At 38.4% G+C, this 22,330-nt stretch overlaps 2 protein-coding genes across 2 annotated transcripts in view; both read right to left on the bottom strand.

Moving 5' to 3' along the window:
• ARSB (arylsulfatase B) overlaps positions 1-10,791 on the bottom strand; it is a gene marked incomplete at both ends in the record, with an annotated part of 64,925 nt that extends 54,134 nt beyond the window's left edge. The window contains 4 exons of the mRNA XM_080638281.1: positions 3,887-4,094; positions 4,730-4,920; positions 7,282-7,468; positions 10,498-10,791. Of these exons, the coding sequence (XP_080494407.1) occupies positions 3,887-4,094; positions 4,730-4,920; positions 7,282-7,468; positions 10,498-10,791 (880 nt within the window). The remainder of the gene's footprint in view (positions 1-3,886; positions 4,095-4,729; positions 4,921-7,281; positions 7,469-10,497) is intronic.
• A 6,100-nt stretch (positions 10,792-16,891) lies between these two features.
• The window catches only part of DMGDH (dimethylglycine dehydrogenase), a gene marked incomplete at both ends in the record, with an annotated part of 42,459 nt that continues 37,020 nt past the window's right edge, over positions 16,892-22,330 (bottom strand). Inside the window, 2 exons of the mRNA XM_080638174.1 lie at positions 16,892-17,107; positions 17,806-17,940. Coding sequence (XP_080494300.1) covers positions 16,892-17,107; positions 17,806-17,940 — 351 coding nt within the window. The remainder of the gene's footprint in view (positions 17,108-17,805; positions 17,941-22,330) is intronic.

Here is a 22,330-nt window from a genome sequence, read left to right as displayed (position 1 = left end):
AATCCTGACATTTTATTAGACAAAAACCCACAATGCACTGGATGGAGGAGGGTGGGAAGAGACTGAGAAAAAAAAAAAATTAATAGGGTAATATGAAGTTGAAGAAGTGGACGGAGAATCTAGGGGTGATAGAGAGGGACTGTATAAACATCGGTAAGTATGTTCAAAACCATCTGTGCTCTTATTAATCATAATTTTAATATGATAAAAAGACCCTCTTTTGGACTGAAAACAGTCATCACTGTCACATGTTCCATTATGGAAAGGATTTATGTGGTTTCCTCTTAGCAATGTAAACCAAGGCTTGAAAAGTTTCATGAATTTTACTGTTCAAAGGCCTCTCACGGCAACCACCAGACACTCCAGCAATAAGCCACTTTTAAGAATTAACAGGCATATTGGAAGAAAAAATAGTAAGGAGTTTAGCTCCAAAATTATTTAGTATATTAAAAAGCTGAAAGTTAAATAAAACAAAGGATAGTAGCTTTAATACAGAACTGAAATTAGAGGTTGGATTCCTTTGCTCTAATGGTGGCAACTTTCCACCAAAATTATTTGTAATACACTGTAGAAACTATAAACACGTGGTATTTACAGCAAATTTGTACTTCTTACCTGAAATTATAGGTCTATATCTGAAGCACAATCTGGACTCTAAGGCAGTGTTAATAGTGCTGAGGTAAATTCGTACCACTTGAATGCTTTTTATGACCTTTATTCTAAATCAAGGCCCTCTTCAGGAAAGCCAGTAGTTACAGTCTCTTACATTTAGTAAAAAGAAAAATAAACCCTACATCTCATTCTTTTTGATTTCACATACATAAAAGGCCAAAGGTACCCAAGACAGTACTGCACGCATTCTTATCTGTTTCGCTTAAACAGGCAATGACTTCATTTTCACCACATTAGTGTAGGCTTACTTGTACCTGCAGTATAAAATGTGCTCCATTAAAGCAAACCATTTTCATGTCACACCAGTCAGGACTTTTCAAGCTACTACTGGATACACAAATATAACACCACATACCGTTGAACTAGCTCATCTTTTTCTTAGTTACATGTAGAATTAACTTGTGTAGCTGTTCAAAAAGACCAGAGATGTTGATTTACACCATGTACTGTTGGAGTCAGACTTTGCTAATGACCAGATTACTTCACTTTGGCTTGGTGTGTCCAAGAGGCCACTTTAGGGAGGAACTAGAGTTCTTCTACACATTTTACAAGGCCCTTTTAAAATGTGCAGTATTTCCATTTGCCAACTGGCATGTTTTCAAGGCAATCCTGGTTGAGCCATAATATATACAAATAAGAAGAAACACAAAAGAGTTTAATAAAATTAAATCTACCATGACAGCAAAGATTATATCATGTTCTAGAGTATTTCAATGACCACTCACTAAAAAGAGCTCTCTAATTTTGGAGTCAACATTTCACAGTGAAGGAATCAACTGGAAGACTCTATGTTGCAGTGCTACTTGCTATAGCACACAATAGCAAATGACCACTTGTAAATTACTTTTGGGGGAGGAATTTTGAAACAGTGAGATATACAAATATCCAAGGGTGAATCTTGGCCATACCTGAACAGGGAATAGTAACAAATCTAGTAAAAACTACCATAAAAGTAGGATCCTAATTTTCTTCTACAGGTTTCAATACTACAGTTATCAAACCATACAGGTTTGTAACAAAACAGAGAGTGCTTTTATGATCCTGTGTGTTTAACTACTATGCAGAGGAGACACACAGATTGCTTATGGAAATTATGGGTAACTTTATCTTTCCCTAGGTTCTCCCTTTGAAGTCTTTGTTTAAAAACTTAAATTTTTCTTAACCTCACAACATGGGAAGAACTTTCTTGGAGAGAATACCAGATAGTAGGGTAAAATGTGTATGTATCTTGCTGCACCAGGCAAGAAGAGGGTCTCCAGTACCAGCACAGCACCTGGGGCGGGGAGAGGGGCCACAGTTTCCTTGAGCAGGAATGCACTCAGGAGCTGAAGGTACTGTATTATAAATATATGTTTATATTACGGCTTCCACTGCACAGTAAGACACGCAATTACAAAGGACTTGAAAGTTGTGCAGAGGGTTCTCACATAGCACAACTCCCTGCACAAGATGCTTAATTGCAGACCCTCTTTTGTTTCTTTTCAGCCATGTTCCAATGCCCATTTTAAAACACTGCACCTGCAAAAGCAATAAATAAAATCTAAAAAAGCACTCTTTTTCTTTTTTTTTGTCTTTGTTTTTTAATATTTAATGTTTTCAACATTTTTTTTTTTTGAAATTGGATCTTTAATGTATGCAATATTTATGCTTGTAAAGAATAGTTGTTTGAATTGAAGAGATAACACTGAAAAACCTCAAACTGCTGCCCCCTGGCCTGCTTGATCTAGGTCAAATTTCTCTGCATTTCAATCATACTAAATTCCCCTAATGGCAGTTTAAAACATCAATTAGCTCAAGATAAGTCCCATTAGATAGGGCAGACAGTGGATTCTCCTAACTGCTTGACTGTTGGTGAAATGTACCTGTAATTGATTGCAAGATAACTACTGTAAAAATCAGGGTATACTGCCATTGTTTGGGAAAAAAAATGTTTTACAAACAAAAGCAAAATGTATTTTTAATTCAGTCATACTCTGTAATTCCAGCTCAGATGTCTTTAGTTTTATTCCACAATATACTGAACAAACATTACTGAAATAACCATATCAGGACCCCACCAGCAAAGACTGAATTTTTTCCATATGGGATAAATATTGGTATCATTTTCCATATGGCTTTGCTTACTTTCAGTTCTAAATATAAAAACATCACAAACAGAAACAGGCATAGAAGAGCTATCGAACCCTACTAAAGCCAAACCTGGACACAGTGTAACACCATAAGGCAGACAGGTTTGAACTCAAAATGAAATTCCAAGATTCCAAGCACTATATGAAGCAGCTGCTAAACTCAAAACACATCACTGCATTTTCATTAACCTTGGGTTTGGTTTTCTTGTTGTTTGGGATTTTGTGTTTACAGAGAAAGATCTGCTATTTTGACAGTCCTAACATGTAAAGCCTGGGCAAAAGAGCAACTGTAATCATTGAAAGGCTACTTTTCACTCCCAGCTAAACAAGATCAACTATGTTCCTGAAATTCAGCCAAGCAGCTGTATCTCAAAAAGGTTCTGTTTCATTCCTAATTTGGAAATAAAAGAAACTGCATTGTAATGTATTATTTGCATTACCTTAATGATCTAGAAACCAGATCGTGTGCTAGTAGATACAAAACTTAGCCCTTAATTTAGCAACCTAGACTGCATCATCATATACTTCGCTTTTTTATTAACAGACCTTTGCTTCATGGGAGTAAGGTGCCTGTGAAATATTTCAAGCAAGCCAGAAATTACATCTTACATGAAAGCAAGGGAAAGAGTTTTGCCTTCAAACTACCTGCAGTCTGGCTGTTTGTGCTTCATGCAACATGCGGCAATATATAGACCGATTAGCTACCTATAGCTCAGGACAAATGAATTTTGTAGATCGCTTTCAGTAAGGATTCAATCTGACAGATACTCAGTAACTGCAGTGGCAAGTAAGATGCCTTCAACTTCACCCCACTCCCAAGTTTCTACAATGATGCTTTTGCACCAATAGCAGTATCCCCACATTTGCACAGATGCTTACTCAGAATTGTTTTCATCATGCTTAAGAAAGCCATGAAGGAGGGAGATTAACTGTTCCTTTTGTTACAAAGTCCTGTTTCGCTTTCTTCACTCTTCTGTAGTTAGAAAATACATGGAGAAAAGACAGAGGGGCAAAATGTCTCTGTAGTCAGCTTGTTAGACACAGTATCAAAAGTTATTACTGAAAGAATATTTAAATGAACTTACCAGTAGAGAAAACAAGAACTGTGTTGTCCCAAAGACCATATCTTTTCAGAGCATCAGTAAGATTTCCTACAGCCTCATCCATAAGGGTCACCATCCCTGCATAATGGCGTCTTTTTACATCTTTAATGGAAGAATATGGTTTCATGTATTCTTCAGGGACCTCAAGAGGTTCATGGACAGACTGAAAGGCGAGGTAGAGAAAGAGGGGCTGGGGTGGAAGGGACAGAATGGAAATCAGTTGAACATAAAGTACTACATGAAAAAGTTACTGCTGAACATAAAGTACTATATGAAAAAGTTACCACAATAAAAGCAGCCCTGATTCATCAACACCTGCAGGGAATGTCTTTTGATTTCTTCTACACTTCTTTTTTCCAATCCCTAAACATAAACCAATCAAACTTTGATAAAGGGCTTTTGGGAAGCTGTGAAAAAGACTCAGATGTATCTTTTCTTCGTAACACAGTTGTCACGAGTTTCTTCCCATGAAACTTCTCCCATTAAGCTTTCCTTTTCTTTTTAGAAGAGAAAACTACATGCTAAATCATTTCCATAAATTTATTACTTGTATTTTCTATAAATTCCTTACTTGTAGTACTAAAAAAGAAATGGAGAAGGGTGGCAGGCCAGGGCTGCGCAGCCAAAGGTGATTCTGACAGGAGAGAAGGCAAGTTTTACCAGCACTACTTCTCACATTTAGCTCTATGCACCCTGCTGAAGAGCCCCAAACTACAGTTCAAGCACATGCCTCTCCATTAATATTTCATTAACATTTTTTATCAAACATGCTTTACTGTTGAAGTTATCAAAGTAACAGCTGCTGACTGTAGCAGCTGACTGTACCTTCTCAGTTTTGTGACTGGCTATAAGATCTATAGCTCTTTCTGTGAATATATTAGTGGAGTACATGTTTTTAAACCCAGTTGCAACTTCTTCTCCATCTCGAAAGTCCAGAGCACAGCGCGTTATGTTCTTTGCTTTGATGAGAACACAACGGTCATGAGAATAGTAATCCTCACTCCCCAGAAGGTAGCCTAGAACAGAAGATGTCAAATAAGCAGGCAAGCCAACATCATGTCACATAAACACATACATCAGGGTAAAGAAGTCAAGACTAAATGTCAAAACATCAGTGGTTTTGAGATGAAACTTTCATTCACCATTTGACTATCTGTAGTGACATTCCCTGACTTTTGAAACGGCTTTTGAAAGCCATTCAGTGACTTTCTATTGTGTAACTTGACATCAAAGACATGAGCATTAAACTAATGCACTCATAGAAAAGGCAGTGACCTACCCTTATACTGCTCTGAGTTTTAGCTGGTATGCTTTTGTATATTTGTATTTTTTACATAAGACTTCTCTATTAGAAAGTTTGGAATTTGTTTTATTTATTTATGCAGAAACACCCAAGTATGCCGCGGTCTTAGTCAGCTATAATTTCTGATCCACTGCTGACACCTACTGGTGAAAAGAAAGAATACTAAGATACCCACAAGAAAAACTATGCAATAATTCTACAGGTATACGTTTGCACCTATCAAGGGCTATCTTGTTAAGCATGAAGTGCCTTTACTTTTTATCAATCATAAACAAAATACTTCAAAATCATTTGAATGTCAGTAATTATTACTTTTGAAATTAGGTTTCAGATTTATCCCCTAATGCCCCGAAAAAAAACCAAAAGGAATCTTCAAAATATATTCTTAAATTCTGCAAAATCAAACTAAATCTAGGGACAAGAATCCAAAATGGAGGGACAGCACTTAAATTGTTATTCAGCAGCTTCTACTTCAGTTACTTGTGCAAAAAAGTAGGTACAGAAAGAATGAAGCTTGGTTTTAAATACAATATATAATTCTAATACATTATTTCGAGGAAAGAAATGGCTTTGCTGTCAAAGCATAAGGATTGATTTTGTGGGCAGACTGCCTATATCCATGTACTCAGTGCCGCAAGTTGCATTTTTCCACTTTGAGTGCCTGCTGGAGGAGTCATTGCATCAATTATGCCAAAGAATCAAATGCCCTTAATTGCAATCAATGCCAACTAGAATTACATGAACATTATAGGATATTAAACTGCTACATTCTCTGAAAAATAATGTCAGACTGAGCACCCGACAACCATACCCAGAGCCAGCCTGGATTAAGGCTTCTGCATTAAGAGTCCGCTTGGTTCACAGGGTGAGATTTCATGAGGACTGACAGCCTACCTAGGTCTATGCCATCAAAAAGATCCCAAGCTCCTGTGAAGATATGGGAGGAGGCATACATGTTTAAGCAATGAGCTGTTATGATCCATATATATATATATATGTTAGCTTAATTCAGTTGTGAAACCATGGCCCCAGGCTACCTAAAGAGTTAAAGGAGCTAAACAAGCTAAGGGAACAGTTCTTCTCACCTAAAGTTTGGATTGTCATTGTCTATAAACGGCACGTAGCATAGCCAGGTTCTAAAGTCAGACAAGAGGAATGCAGACTCCTCTTTAAGTTTCTCTGTACCTTACTTTCTCAGCTGTAGAAGTGAGCAGCAGTACTGTCAACAGCTTGCAAAGTTATTTTGAAGGCAACAAACTGTTTCAAAATCCTCCATTCAATGAAAATGTCTTAAAAAAAAAAAACAAGTGGAGGTGGACCCCTTTGTGTTCAGTACCATGCAGAATGAGATGTACTGCAGACATAACATCTGTGACACTTGGGGAAAACCAATGAACATCCAATCAATACAGAGACGGAAGCCTTTGCCAGAGGAAGAATAAACATGTAGCTACAAGTTGCTTTGCAAGTAACACAGACCTGGAAAATCTATTTCTGGCATTATTTTTTTAGTCAGAGAGTTTGACTTCATTAACTCTTGAGTTCCTGCAACAGACTTTTTGGATACTGTTTTATAAAGGCTCTCCCGCCATCTTCCTCACCACAAGCTCAGGAAAACCAATGCTACTCCATTTACAAAGCATGAACACAGTGTGTTATGATGTCTGTTTCTCTCTTAAACATATCAGCTTTTAGAAGTGTAACATTATTTGCAAAGCAAGCCATGTCTACAGTCTGATACAACACAAAACATTCATATTAAAGACACATAAAAGCAAACCAACCACTACTCCTTAAATCTTCTAACCAATGTGGAACCAAATATTGATTTGTTTCAAGGAAGAAACACTTTCTTTGGAGACTCCCAATAATTATGATACTTTCTTAAGTTATACGTCCTGGGCATGCATTTAAAGCACTACCTTATTTTAAGCAGTTATACCCCGGAAACATGTATGCCCAGGTATTGATTTACTTACACATTAATAGTGTGTCTGCTGTTCTTAGGAGAAATGGGCCATTTCTGATAACTTTTAATACCACATTTATTGCCCATGTTAAACCTAACCATTACCAAAATAAGTATCGAATCCTCTTCGGGTTGGAAGGCATTCTTTTCTGTACATCCCTAAATGCCACTTCCCCACCATGTGAGTAACGTATCCCGCCTCTTGAAGTAGCTCTGGGAGGAGTTTCTCATCCAGTGGCAAACAGCTGGGCTGGCACGGCCAGATGATCTGGTGCTGTAAACCTGTATGGATCTAGTGGATAAAAGAAGGGTGGGAGATCAGTTACAGTGTGTTCCTGCAGGCTACTTTATAAGCAGGAACAAAAAGTAACATAGCTACATCAGAGGATAGCATCAGTTTTACAGGCTCCTGTGGAGGGCAGGGGTAGCCTGAAGGAAGAGAAGGAAATAGCACCACAGGGGTTAACAAGATCTTTCCAGGCATAAATCAAGTGCAATTATGAAGAAAAACAACACAAACCAACCAACCAACCAACCAAAAACCAACCTCAACATAAACCAAAACCCAAACAACAACCAAAGCCTTTTGTGTTTTCATCTAAAAATCTAACAGGTAACAATTACATCTGTCTGAAGTCCAGGGACTACCTCTCAACATGGAATGAGAAATTTTAAATAGGATGGAGATAGGCAAAAAAGTGCATGGCAGGCAAAGCTACCAACCTTTTGCCTGTATCAGAGAACAGTCACTGGTGGAAGGGATGATAAAAGTTAAGAAAGCTATTAGAATCATAGAATGGTTTGGGTTGGAAAGCACATTTAGATCATCAAGTTCCAATTCCCATGCCATGGGCAGGAACACATCACACTAGACCATTTCGCCCAAGGCTCTGTCCAACCTGTCCTTGAACACTGCCAGGGATGGAGCATTTACACTTCTTTGGGTGACCTGTTCCACTGCCTCACCAGCCTCACAGTAAAGAACTTCTTCCTTATATTTGACCTGAACTTCCCCTGTTTAGGTTTAAACCCATTACCTACCATTATTCTAGCATCATTCTTTTCTAAATGGACATTATATATACACATCTATATATTGATTTACATACTTAAAATGAGTGCAAGCAGTATAAAAAGAAAAAGCATTTGGGTAATGAAGGTGACACAAGTTTTTGACAGTGCCTAGATCTGACCTTTGATAGCTCCACTTAAGTTTCCAATCTTAACAAGTGGTGAGTTTTTTATCTCTTTACAAAAGCATGACTGACAATGGTACTCAAATCAGTAAATTCTGCTTGATTCAAGGAACCTCTGCAGTTACTCTGTACCATAAGCTGACTTTCGTTAGCTTCCTTATCTCCACCAGAAAAAGGCACTACCTTAAACCAAGGCCAGAAAACGTATGTGTGCAAGTATAAATAGCCGGCTTATTTACTAAATATTTCTAGCAATCTGTCTCTGTCAAAGCACAAAACCTTCAAGACCCTGTAAACCACAAGACAACAGATTTTATTAGTCCACTAGGCACTCCAGTGTAGCAAGCTGCATGACTAATTTTTCAAGCATCACTTTACCAACACCTTGAATTGACTTTTAAACCAAATAAGCCCTGTGGCAAGTAGGTAAGTAGACTCTTACAAACGGCTTACCAGTTACTAATTTTCTTTGGAACAGGACCTAGAAAAATTTTGTTGTTGTTGTAAATGCAGTGTTACAAAAAAGATTATTAATATAGTGAAAGACGCAAGCTAGCAAAGCAGTGTGGTTTCTTTCACTGCCTCTGAAAAATGAGAGAAAAACAATAATAATAAAAAACAGTCTATTGCTTTCATAAACCAATACCTTTGCTCTTCTTTCTTTATGGACTGCAAGGTTACAATTGAACTTCGAGCTCCAGACAGGACCAGAGACATTCTCAAGTCTCTGAGCAATTGTTAATTATATCCATGGGTAAAACAAAATCCTGCATATTTAATATATAATTATTTCTTGCTCAGAAGGTCTCCGAATTCTATTAAAAAAAACCCCAAGACAAAAAACCAAAAAAAATCCCACAAACCAAACCTATCAATTTTCTGATATTATTTTACTCATTTGTAACAAGGTCAACACAAAGATTATCAAATTATCAGATGCATATGATGAATTTATACCTGAAGTGGACTATGAGCATTTCCAATTTTCATTTTTAAGACTAGATGCAGCAATGTCCAGCTAACCCTGATGCATTTCTAGGTACACGTCTTCAGACTATGAAGAGTGGGTAAAGAAAACGTCAATTACATCTTCCTATTCATTATTATTCTTGATTCTTGAACTTTCTAGGAACAGGACAAATACTATTTGAAAAGACACCCATTCCACAGCAACAGGAGATAACATCCACTAATACAGGATGACGCTTATTCTCACTCTGGGCAGGTTCTTAACCATATTTATTAACCATAAATCGTTCTGGTTAACGTGTATGTGCAGGACTTTTTGAAAGCAAGGGAAAGTTTCTGAAATACACGTAACTCTCCATGAGCTTTTGCTTTCTGTCCATGTTGTAGTCCTCTTCCTGCCCTTCCTGCTTTCGCCAAAAGAATGCAAGGGGGGGAAAGAAGAAAGGGCAGGAAGGAGCAGAAGTATAGTATGATAAAGTCCAATTCTTACACCTGTACAACAGAAAAAAAAGATGGGGAAAACCATGACTATGAAGCGGCTGGACACTCAGACCAAGAATGTCTGTGTGCACTCTATCAAGGGGCACATAAATATCTACAGGTACAGTACCATGAAGGAGAACGTATAGGCTAGGACGCATTTAAATGCTGCACTGGAAAAGATGCTGCACTGGAAAAGATGCTGCACAAACAGAACACATGATGTTGATTCACTTCTGGATGAGTCTTCACTGCGTGCCTGTCCAGTTCAGCATCATGTAAACAGAAGACGAGCGGGACAGGGATATTTTTCACAACACACTGCCATGCCTGTTAAACCAACAGAAGCACAGGGAGCACCTCAGCTTTCCTGAAGCAGAACAACTTGCACTAAACCCACGTTTGATTTGCTCCCGGGCGAGCAAACCAGAAGTCTGCATTTAAACGCAACTGCTTTTCACACAGCAGCCTTCTTCCAAGCGCCCCTCTGTGGACACAAGGAGGCCAAACTACAGAGTGCTGCCAAGAGCAAGCAGGAGAGATCCCCCCACCTGCTACCCCCTGCAGGGTAGCGGGAAGGGGCGGTGGCAGGCGGGGCTGCCCGGGGCTCCCTGCGGGCATCGCCTCGCCGGGCAGCACCTCCAGTATCGTGCGTCCCCCTCGACCCGCGCCCTACCTGGTAGCGGCCGCTGAGGAGCTGGCTGCGGGAGGGCGTGCAGAGCGGCTGGGTGTAGTACCGCTCCAGCCGCACGCCGCCCGCTCCCAGCGCGTCCAGCTGTGGCGTGCGGATGGCCGAGCCGTGCCAGCCCACATCTCCCCAGCCCAGGTCATCGGCCAGCACCAGCACCAAGTGCGGGGCGGGCGGCCGCGCCGCCGCCAGCTGCAGCAGGCAGAGGAGCAGGCAGCACGGCAGGCAGCGCGGCGGGCGGTACGGCGCGCAGAGCCGAGGGACACCATCCCGCCGCGCCATCCCCGATACCAGGAACTGGGCCGCGGGGCCCGCCCACGGCGGCGGCTCCTCCCTCCGAACGGGACGGGCTGAGGCGTGGGGCGCGCCGGGCCCGACTGCGCTGGGGGAGCTCGGCCCGTACCCCGGTGCCGCGGCTTGGACCCCGGCAATGAGAGCATGCTAGAGCAGTGAAAGCGGCCTCGGAGCTTGAGGCCGGTGGGTTTTGGAATGAGATGTTAAAAGTCACTGTTAAGTTATTGCCTGTGTTGGCAAAGCGTCCAGCTCGGTGGTGCTGGACTTCCCTTCCTATTTTGTCTTTAACTCCTGCATTAAACATCGGTTTTACACCACGGTGCTTTTCCCAGGGGAACCAGGGAAGTACTTGCAAGCTTGTGTCACAAGTCAGCTGTGTTTCCAAGGAAGTCATATAACAGTTTGAGTAGAGGACACAGCATATTCTGGTGTAACTGGGCTATTACTTTTGTCTTCATGCAGGAACCCATAAAGCTCATCCAGATTTAATACTGCCAACAGTTTATTCTGTGTGTAAGCAAAGTGGGGCAGCTGCAGCACAGTCATGGCCTTGCTGCTTGCCAGATTTAGGTTAGAAAGTAACCTAAATCTGGTTTGCTGGGCTACAGCATGGAAAAAACAAGTTGCCACCATCACTGAAGGTGCAGCTGAGCTCTGCGAGATGGCAGTTACTGCTGCAGGAGAAGCTGCATGGCCTCTCTCCTACCATCCCCCTGTACTGAGCACTGGTGAGGCTGCATCTCGAATCCTGTGTTCAGTTCTGGGCCCTTCACCACAAGAAAGATACTGAGGTGCTGGAGTGGGTCCAGAGAAGGGCAATGAAGCTGGTGAAGGGTCTGGATCACAAGTGTGATGAGGAGCAGCTGAGGGATCTGAGGGTCTTTAGTCTGGGTAAGAGAAGGCTCAGGGGGGATCTTATTGTTCTCTACAAATACCTAAGAAGAGGATTGAGTGAGGTGGGGGGTTGGTCTCCCAAGTAACAAGTGATAGGACAAGAAGTAAAGGCCTCAAGCTGTGCCAGGGGAGGTTTAGATTGGATATTAGGAAAGCTTTCTTCATGAAGAGGGTGATCAGGCATTGGAACAGGCTGCTCAGCGAAGGGGTGGAATTACCATCACTGGAAATGTTCAAAAAACATGTAGATGAGGCCCACAGTTACACGGTTTAGTGGTGGACGTGGCAGTCTTGGGGCAATGGTTGAACTCGGTGATTTAAAGGTCTTTTCCAACCTAGCTGGTTCTATGATTCTATCATCAGCTGCTACTCTCATCCCCTTCCCTTTCTGCCCTCCTACAAAACTGTAAGCGACCCATTGTTTTTTTCTCTTCACTTTGTCTATGAGAAGCCTTGATCTAGGTCTGGCTGTAAGATGATGCTTGTGACTGTTACTGCATAGGAAGGAAGTGAAGCAACCCAGAAGCAGAAATAATAGCTATGTCAACAGGGCTGTTTCTTCAAACTGTGTAATATTCTAAAGTGATATTGCAAGCAACCACTACCTTAACCTTGATGTAAAATCTAGGACTATAACAAATTTCAGTGTCTAGTGAAAGATCAAATGACCACATTTAGCTGGAATGGTACATGTGTGCATTCCCGAATTTACATAATGATTTGGTAACAGGTGAAAGAACAACACACATTAAAAACTGTATTTCTTGATAAGAAAGCCAAACATTGAGTGTGCTAAACTCCTGTCTCCTTTCTTTTTGATTGATAAGTCTATGTAAACAAAAACTTCCTGCTCCTTTGGATGAAGTCTAGTGGATAAGACTATGAAGTTATTTATCCAATTATTTTTTTATAAATCCCAAATGTTCCCTGATGGTTTGAAAACAACAGCAATGATGAGTGATGCCACGTTTATCTCTACAATAGGAATGTGCTATAGTCCACAGCTGGTATTGGAAGAAGAAGCAACAAATTCTTAAAGTCAATTTTCCCTTAAGTAAATTCCAGGATGGATGACAAGCTGGTATATGAGTTGTATTTTTGTTGAGATGTGATCTATACTGTTCAAAAGGTTGCAAAGTTCCAATTTATCTTGTTTTTAGTTCAGATCCCATTACCAGTCACAGCTGTCTCACTGAATTGTTTATTTTACTAACTTCTGTGTGCTTATTATAGGTAAAGTTCTATTCAAATGTTAGCACATTCACACGGAAACCATTCTTGTTCATTCAAAATAATTACCTTGAAAAGTTACACAATCAGAAATGTTGGATACAATTTTTGGCATAAAATTCATGGTAGTTATAATACCTGATGTATTTCCAAAGTTATCATGATGTTCATGTGCAGCTGAACTCATATACCCTTGTAAAGGAGCATCAGCAGTTACTTGTGGTTTATCCTGCTCCACCAGAATTGCATAATCTCATTGGTTGAGCTGCCAGAGTTAAAACATTAAATTGAACCATCTGAAACATACATGGAAGATACTGCACAGTCACAGTCTGGATGTTGCTGCCTGTCATGTTTTCTCAAGTGTCTTCTTAAATACTGGTTGAGGCATTTTGGATCCCAATCAGAAAATATTGTTTATATCAGAGAGTATTCTCCTGATTCAAAAGAATAAATCATAAATGTTCAGTCCTTTATGTTTCAGTCTATCTTTTCTGAATTCAGATGCTGTTTTGAGGTCGATGATTAATGACGTCCATAGAGTGACAAACAAGACTATGGTACCGTGTTGATTTATCCTTCCAAGCAAAGCATGAACATGACACTTCTTGCCATAGCACATGGTAACTTGGAGCAAAAATTCAAACAGTAATAGTAACATCTACTCTGGTGTACCAGAAGTCTCTGGAGATGGAAAAATAAAGGAAAACAGCAAAAAAATATGTGTGGGAAAAATTCTTTTTGATATGTTCTGACCTCTCTGCACACAGAAATTTGAGTATTTCAGAAAATTTTCTAGCTGACTGAGTGTTACTTTTTTTCACTTTGTTACAGAGGTGTCTCCTCCGTTAGCTAATGGGGTTGTGGAAAACTTTAATGATGTCCCTGCCAGTCTTTCTACCCTGGTATTTCTGTTTGATTGGCTAGAAACCCTTAAAACATGGATATACTATTTAAACATTCTTGCTTCTATTCACTTCCTCTTGATCCATCTTGACACCACAAGTTTATGCAACACCATATCCCAACCTGTAATGAAAAGAACTGGTGACAGAAAACTGCGAAAGTTGCTGAACACTCCCTCCCCCCACCCTCCATCTCTTATTTCTTCAGGTTTATAATTATTTTTTTTTATAAACATGATAGATTGACTTATATGTGTGAACCTCCCTGTGGGCATGAGTTGTAAAGCTTATCCCCCTACCGTTTAGCCTATCTATGCTGCGCAAAGTGCTGCAATGTTGAGCTAACCTAATAAATACTCGGTAAACTGACTTGGGTATCAGAGTAAAAAAGAAGCTAGGTCAACTAGTAAGCCCGGTCAGTTGTGTAGTTATCATAGCTACATGCTTCCAATACTCAGCCAAGCTTCCTTAAAACTGCATCAGTTATTTCTGCTCCTGAATGCATTGTTAAACAGGAAGCACAGCCATTCTTAAGAGGTAACAGTGAAACAAGCTCTCAGATACTCTGATTGTCTTATATATGGTCATTGATGAAAGCGTGTTGTTTTGGTCTTACAAGTCTGCTGCTGGAAATAAAATTCACTTTGCATTGCCTTGTCCCAGCAACAGCATGAAATTTTTTTTACCTGCTTCCCTAAATGTTGAAGCTAAATGAAAATTAACTGGCCATAGCTCAGTCTTGGGGAGACCTGGGAGACAACAGCTGTCAATGAGAAGCCCACAAGGATATCAGTATTTGGGCCTATACAATACTACACAGTGAAATGAGAAAGGTAGTTCTCTGCATCAGGTATAAGGAGAAATTAGGGGCTGAAAGACTACCACTGTCAATGTGGTACAAGCCCATGGAGGGTACAGTTTCTGAGGAATTATATCTATGATTTTGTTCAGAGTGCAAAAAGCCTGCCCCTTCTTCACAGCCAGACCGATTAATGACATGTGGATGAATAGCACTTCTTTCTTCCAAGCAGGAAATGGAGTTACAAACTTGAATCTAACTTTCAGGGTGGGATGCGAAAGGCATTATTGAAACTAGAGTTTTGGCATAGCAAAGCTTATTAGGAAAGTACACTTGAGAGCCTGTGCCATGATAACTGTTACTATTCACTCCAGTATGTGATGTCTAGTGAATTTGCATGTTCCCAAAAAATACTGAAATTCAAAACTATGTTCCTAAAAATTGCTTTCATCCTCCATAGTCTAAATAAAACCGTATCAGTACAATGTTGCATTTTAGGGGTATTTAAATGCTAAAGGAAACAGGGTCTCAATTGCCTCATTACAAATAATGTCACCTTTAGAAAAAGTAACATCTCTGACAGATTCAGCAAAGCATAACTAAATCACTTATGAAAGCATAAATTTCTGAACGGATTTTTCACTCAAAATAGTTCTACATGCAAACCTGCCAAAGCTTGTATATTTTACTTCGACCTGCTTTGTAAAAGATACTCAGAATAGCTCAATGTAATGTCAGCTTACTTTAGCAAGTGTTCATTATTGAAACTGAGTTTTTCCTGGTATATTCTGTTTATATGTTGCTTCTTTGCTGAAAACTTAGAGGCACCAACTCCTTTAGAGAAACTACATGCTGAACATTATTCAAACATACTTTGAAAACACTTATCTATAGCCTAAAAGGGAATATTACTCTGTGTAAGTTGGAAACTGTGACATTGTTATTTAAAAGAATAGTTGAACATATTATGGAATTCAGAATAGTGTTTTAATAATTTAATGTGTTCTTATCATATACAGTATCCCAATTCTGCTTATTCACTTATTGACTATTTAATACTGATTAAAGCTCCTCTGCTGTGAATTTAATTATATTTTTTCATTGTTAATATTTCTGTGCAAAGAACATATGGCTCTTACTGCTGTTCAATCTATAAATAACAGGAAAAGGAAGAACTTAATTCCCTTGGTGTCAGTCTAGAGTTCCAGATTTAGAACAGTAAACCCATGACACAGTACTTTAAGTTCTGTTGAGAAATTGCAGCAACATCCTGTGTGTTGTATAATACTACATGTAATCTGCCAGATGATTCATGTAAAATAATGAAGACAATGATTCATATAAAATAATGAAACAAAAGGTCTGAACTGTTTCATTAAGAACTAGATTTTGATCTTGTGTAAGAATTTTTGCCAGGATGACACATAGGAAAAAATGTTAACAGTTCAGTTTGCTTTTAATATCACCTTTATTATTTTTAATGATTCCTGCGATGTATTTCAATTCTTCTGGAACTATTCTTCTGGGAGTATTCATCTGGGACTGTAGTGACAGGACAAGGGGTAACGGGTTAAAACTTAAACAGGGGAAGTTTAGATTGGATGTAAGGAAGAAATTCTTTACTGAGAGGGTGGTGAGGCACTGGAATGGGTTGCCCAGGGAGGTTGTGAATGCTCCATCCTTGGCGGTGTTCAAGGCCAGGTTGGATGAGGCCTTGGGTGGCATGGTTTAGTGTGAGGTGCCCCTGCCCATGGCAGGGGGGTTGGAACTAGATGATCTTAAGGTCCTTTCCAACCTTAACTATTCTATGACTCTATGATTCTTTAGGAAGCATTTTTGTGCAGAACTAGTGATATTATTTTAATGGTAAGTTTGTAGTGTCATGTTGTAAGGAGCCAGGATAAGCTACTTTACCCTTAGGGTAGGCAAAGGAGGAACTGTGAGTGTCAAGGAGGGAGAATTTGCTATTGGCCAGTACTAAGAGAAAATTTATCCTCTGCATTAATTTGGATCTGCCAGCCTATGTGGGATCAAGCTGAATCAAGGCTCTGCTAATTCGCAGCCACTTTCTGTTCCCAAGTGCTACTGGGAAGAGGACCACAACTCTGCTCAGATCTCTAATGCAAACACCATTGAATTCTCACCCATGTATGGCAACGAGGATCTTGTGCTTAGTAATCTGCATATCGGAGTAGTCTCATTCTCTTCATGCATATGGAACTATTTCCTACTGCTCAATTTGTTGTATCCCTATTTGTGTTCATATTTTTGGACTTTCACCCTTTTTCTGAAGGCGCATTCTTGTTGGTTCAGTCAGCACCAGTGGCTCTTGTATAATGGTTGCAGGATAATTTTTTCCTAAAAGTTCAACTTCCAATTTCTGTCCAACTTTGCTGAGCTCTGCAGGAACATATGCAAAAGCCAGACTCTGCTGAGCACTGTAACTGAAACTTCCAGATGTGGTGTTGCCAATAACCTGGAAAAAAACCACAAACATTTATCTTTATTTTCAAGATGCATTGAGATTAAAAAACAAAACAACAATCTTAAAAAACAAAACAACCAAACAACAACCCAAACAACTACATATCTCATATACTAGTTTTGGCTCACAGATTTCAGGCATCAAGCAAGTTTCAAGTATGTCATGCAGTTCATAATATTCTCTACTGTGGGTGACATCACCTTAAACTGGGAAGTTTATGGTCCTTGAAAAAACAGTGTATTCTTGTTGTGTTCAATTAAGCTTTCATGGGAACGTACACTACACATATGCATTTTTGTTACATATAATAACTTAACTGCTAGAGAACGTTTCAATATATATTTCGATGTTTCAATATGTGCTGAAGTGTAGAGGCCCAGTCTTTGCCATTTTGTTTATTTCCAGTGAATATAAAAAGTGTTAGGACAATGGAGAAATTGCAGACGAAGAGAATGGGTGACAATAATGTCCAGATCTAGTTTCTGTGACTTGATGGTATTTCACATTTTCTCTGTACATATTTACTTAGTCTTTGCTGCAAGCTTGAAGATTAGAAAGTGTTTATCAGAGCTTCAGATTAGTTTGTGCCAGTAAAATGGAAGTAATGCATTCACACTTGAAGCACGAAGTCAGATTCTGTTCATGAAGAATCAACATTAATTTCATGTAACATGATCTGTATTTCTTACCTTGCCATTATGCCACACACTTTCATTTCCCTCTGGATCAACATTATCTGTGTCCAGGGTGAGATATACCAGTCTTCGTTTGAGCCCCTTTTCTTTAATTTGCTTCAGTGCTTGCTTTCCTGTAAAGTCTGCTGGCTGAAAAAAAATAGAAGATAATGATGATAAATGATTGTTCAGGTTCTGCAAAATTTTAGAGATATAAGCATTTAAAATTATCTTAATTTCTTTTCCTATCACTTAAGTATTCTGTATAAAATATAGATGAAATAAAACCTTTGACAGGTATTATATCTTGTATCTTGGTAGTTTTATAATGGTACATTGTATCTTGGTAACTTTATTCAGCATATTAATTTTTCTAGAACTCCGTCCTTTAATGGACATAATTCCTAATTTCTTTATTTTTTCCCCCATATCTAGCATTTTAGGGGATAATGAAGTATGTTAAAGAATAGTACTATCATTTGAAGTTCCCTTGTTCAGCTTGCGTAGAAAGGTATAAGCAAATTTACATCATTCTGAAAGCTGTCTGCATAAATGAGTGACAAGTACTGAGCCATCAGTAACTCTTCTGAATCCTCCAGGGTATATAGGACAGTATTCATTGTATGTTGAGCTATTTCCACTGAGATAGTCTGATTCCATGGCCAGGTGCACAGATATGAGCTTATTTTGCCAACAAGTAGCTGTCAACCGGATTTGTCTCACCCTGTTACCTCCTAAGTCAGACAACTTCCCTGCCTAGTTGGCTGGATAGAGAATAAATTGGAAAAAGAAAAGAAAGTTGTTATAAACTTTGTGGTCCTGGATAGAGTGCCTCAAGAACAACAGAAATCCCATTTCAAAGACGCTGACAGTTTGAGTAGAGGATAAAATAGTAATCAAGCTGGATATCATTATTTCTAATATCTGTGCAGTAAATATTAGGAATACTGGCTTACAAATTCTGCATGTTCATTTTGTCTTTAAAGGTATAGATCAGACAGAACAAAATATCTTTATTCAACTAATTTGCAGAGCTACACCAGCCTGCCCTATGGGCAAGAACCATAATAGCAGTTACAAGGGTCTCAGCCTTTGCTGAGAAGATGACTAGCAGTGAAAGCTACTTTTGGGCAGTTGATTTTAGGTCTGAAGAAGGAATTATATTTACTTGATGAGAATTTGATAGAAAAGAAGGGAAATATTTTTGAATACATCAAAAATACTATTTCTGGTAATGATCTTTAATTCCTGTAGAGAGTCATTGCACTGTCAGAATTACAAGCAACACATACTTGGAATAGATCATTATGCAGTTAGTTCATGTGTTCTTATTTCTGTAGTTCTTGTGCAGGTTCACATACATCTGTGTATGGGCTCAAAAGGAATTATTAAACCAATGAGGAGTTTTTGAACTTTGACAGATTAGACTCTGTAAGCAGTTGTGGAAAAGAGCTTATGAACCATTTAAGGACCCGATAGTCTGAAAATCAAGGTGGACCAACTAAGCATAAAGCAGATAAGAATCACAGATGGCACCCTTTGGGGAAAGGCAGCATGAAATACAGCACAGATCAGAAAAGAAAGGACTGTGAGGATTCATTTTAGAATGTAACTGTCAAGATACTGCTGGCAAATAGAAAGCAAAGATCTCAGACCAGCAAGAATAACCAGGTACTGGTAGTTCCCTCTTACTTTTCACAGAATTACATTTTTATTACACAGGAACATTTATGAAAGGAAATACCTACAACTAGAAATGCAAATAAGACTATATGCTATAGCACAACACACACACTAAAATGCTTTGCATGACAGAGAGAAATACCAAGGAAGTAAATATTCTACAGATACACTTAGCACTGAATTACCTCCTTCCTATACATGTTTATGTAATATTCAGTATTCAGTCACAAGGAATGTGACTGTGGAACTAGCCACAAGTATTCAAATACAATGTTATATGCCCTAAGGCCTTCGAACTGTAATACTCTAAGGCATCTAAGATGGCAGGATGAATATCTGTGAATTTCAGTCTTTAGGCCTCTTAGTAGTAAGAGTGCCAACAGAGAGGGCTCTTTCAGAACCAGCTTCTGTCAGCCTTCTTCTACTGTGCCCTTTTCCTCAGCTGAGTCACCATCAAGTTTTGCAGAAGAACTGTAATCAGTGACTTTGGGAATGTCATATCACACAACACAGATGTAGCTACTGCTATGCACAGCTCCTTTTTTTCTCGTGTATTCTGGTACTTGCAAGAGCATAGATACAGAGAGATATGAAAGCCTTATAAAACACCTATCATTTTCATGTCTGGGGTTGTTGTGGTGTTTTGGGTTTTTGGAGGTTTGTTTGTTGGTTTGTTTGTTTGTTCTTAATTCAAGATTTCTGGTTCATTTTTACCTCTATGAATTCCTCATTTAGAAATGGAAAAATAGGTTCCATAAAGGTTAATGCAACAGGCATAATCAGAGTCTTGAATACAACCTGATAAAAGATGTGTATTGCTTTTACGGATAACTTCCAGATTAACTGTATGATGACAGTTAATATACTAATTATTGGAACCTTAAGGTTGACAGCAAAAGTAATTTTGACTTCCATTTCTTAATTATCTTTAGGATATGGAAACCATTAGAGCCAGCAGGCTTTAGAATCTATCCATGGATAATTTTTTGCCTGTTGGTTACAGAAAAAATTAAATTCTTACCCAATTAATTTTAACTAGGCCAGGCTTTTGGCCACCGGGAATAAACTGTTACATAATTTTTAAGCTAGCTGGAGGTGAATTTGAGAGATTTCATGTAATGGGTATGTTCTTTGTTATTTTATGCTCCTTGAAGGTTAACAATATTCTTGTCTTTTTAAAATCATGGCTTGGAAAATTAACCAAGAGGTAATCTAGAATTCAAACTGTGCAAAGTGTATACAAATACATAAATATATACACACACTCTGCAAAAATGTGTCTACATATGCATAATAAGCCATCAATCAATCAATGTATATATATGTAAGTACATACAATGTATGTATATATAATGGAAGTACATAAATAAACGCACACATAAATATGTATGAACACTATATGAACATGAATAAAAATGTACGTGTGAAAATGTATGTGTATATATAATGTAAAACTGAAAAAATAGTGTACATATAAATTTTTTAAATATTTAAAGAAACTCCTTAAGAAATTCTAACCATGTGAATTTGACTACTTCAGTCTTTTTGTTTTACAGTTCTAGGGTATCCATGTCAATTTTACACTAACTTATTTTCACCGTTATTCATTTTTTATTTATGAGTGTGTGTGCGCATGAGGTTCGTTACAATGAAACAGCATTTGGAAACTGATTCATTCTACCTGAGTCCAGCAATTCTTGGTAAAAACTGCTTCACCTTTCTCAGAGAAAAGTAGTCAGTTTGAGTATTGCTTCTATTTGTTTTAACTTGTCACACTAAATATGATGCAAGGAAAAAACGCCATTCAAAACAGTATAAATGGATATTAAGAAATTCACATTAAAAATAAACATTAAGAAAGGAAAACAAAAAACCAAAACAGAAGAAAAAGAATGGAAACAAAGGAAAGCCCTAAACAATTCCAACCTCAAACAAGTATCAAATTTAAAGCTGCTCTTAATTGTCTTTCAACTTTAAAAAAATCATTTGACATGTGGCAAGTGTAAAACTTTTACTACTTAAGAGCAAGGACAGTCCTACTAAGCTAAGCCTAAAATGAGAAGACACATTATCTTGTCATAAGCTCCTAAAGTATTAAGATTTGGCAGGTGTAATGTTTTTCACATAAACGAAGAACACTTCTTAGATACTTGTGTTACCCAACACACAGATTATAGTGGAAAATCACATCACAAAGACTAAACTGTTAAGTTTTTAAAATAGCATATAGTTAAAGGGATCCCACTGATTATTTTGTCTATTAATATATTGGTCATATATATATACATATATATTTATATTTTAAAGAGTTTGGGAGACAATAACCAATGAGATGATTTTTCAAGCACAGAGATGTACCCTGAAAAGTTTATCTTGCTGTGTTTCAAGTGTGCTTGGCTTTTAATGTCACACAGATCCTAATTCTAATCCTCTGTAAAAATATTTTGTGTCTTAAGGGAAGCAAAGGAATAGAAATTATTGGTAAAATTTTGATTTTTTTATTTATTTATTTTTCAAGATTGTACAGTTTAGTAGAATAAACTCTCAGTATCTAGGAAGAAAAACGTCATATCTATTCAACAGTAAGTGGCAACAAAGATATGCAGATCTCTTAATAATGAAATGTTGCAATTTATTTGGTATGCTACTTATGACTGCGGGCATATAGCCAAATTATGTGCACAAAGCCACCCAACTGAGTAAGGCACCACCAACAGCTGCTGCATTCTGCTATAACCATCATGTTACAACACACTGGAGACAGCATCAATACAGTATTTTGGAATTAATTATTCTTAGTCAGATGCATTTAGATAATTTCAGGGTAACACTGCAAATGATATCGCCCTCACCACGG

This window comes from Psittacula echo, assembly GCF_963264785.1.
Source record: "Psittacula echo genome assembly, chromosome: Z".
Classification (NCBI taxonomy): Eukaryota; Metazoa; Chordata; class Aves; order Psittaciformes; family Psittacidae; genus Psittacula; species Psittacula echo.
This window is presented reverse-complemented; position numbering and strand designations above follow the sequence as displayed.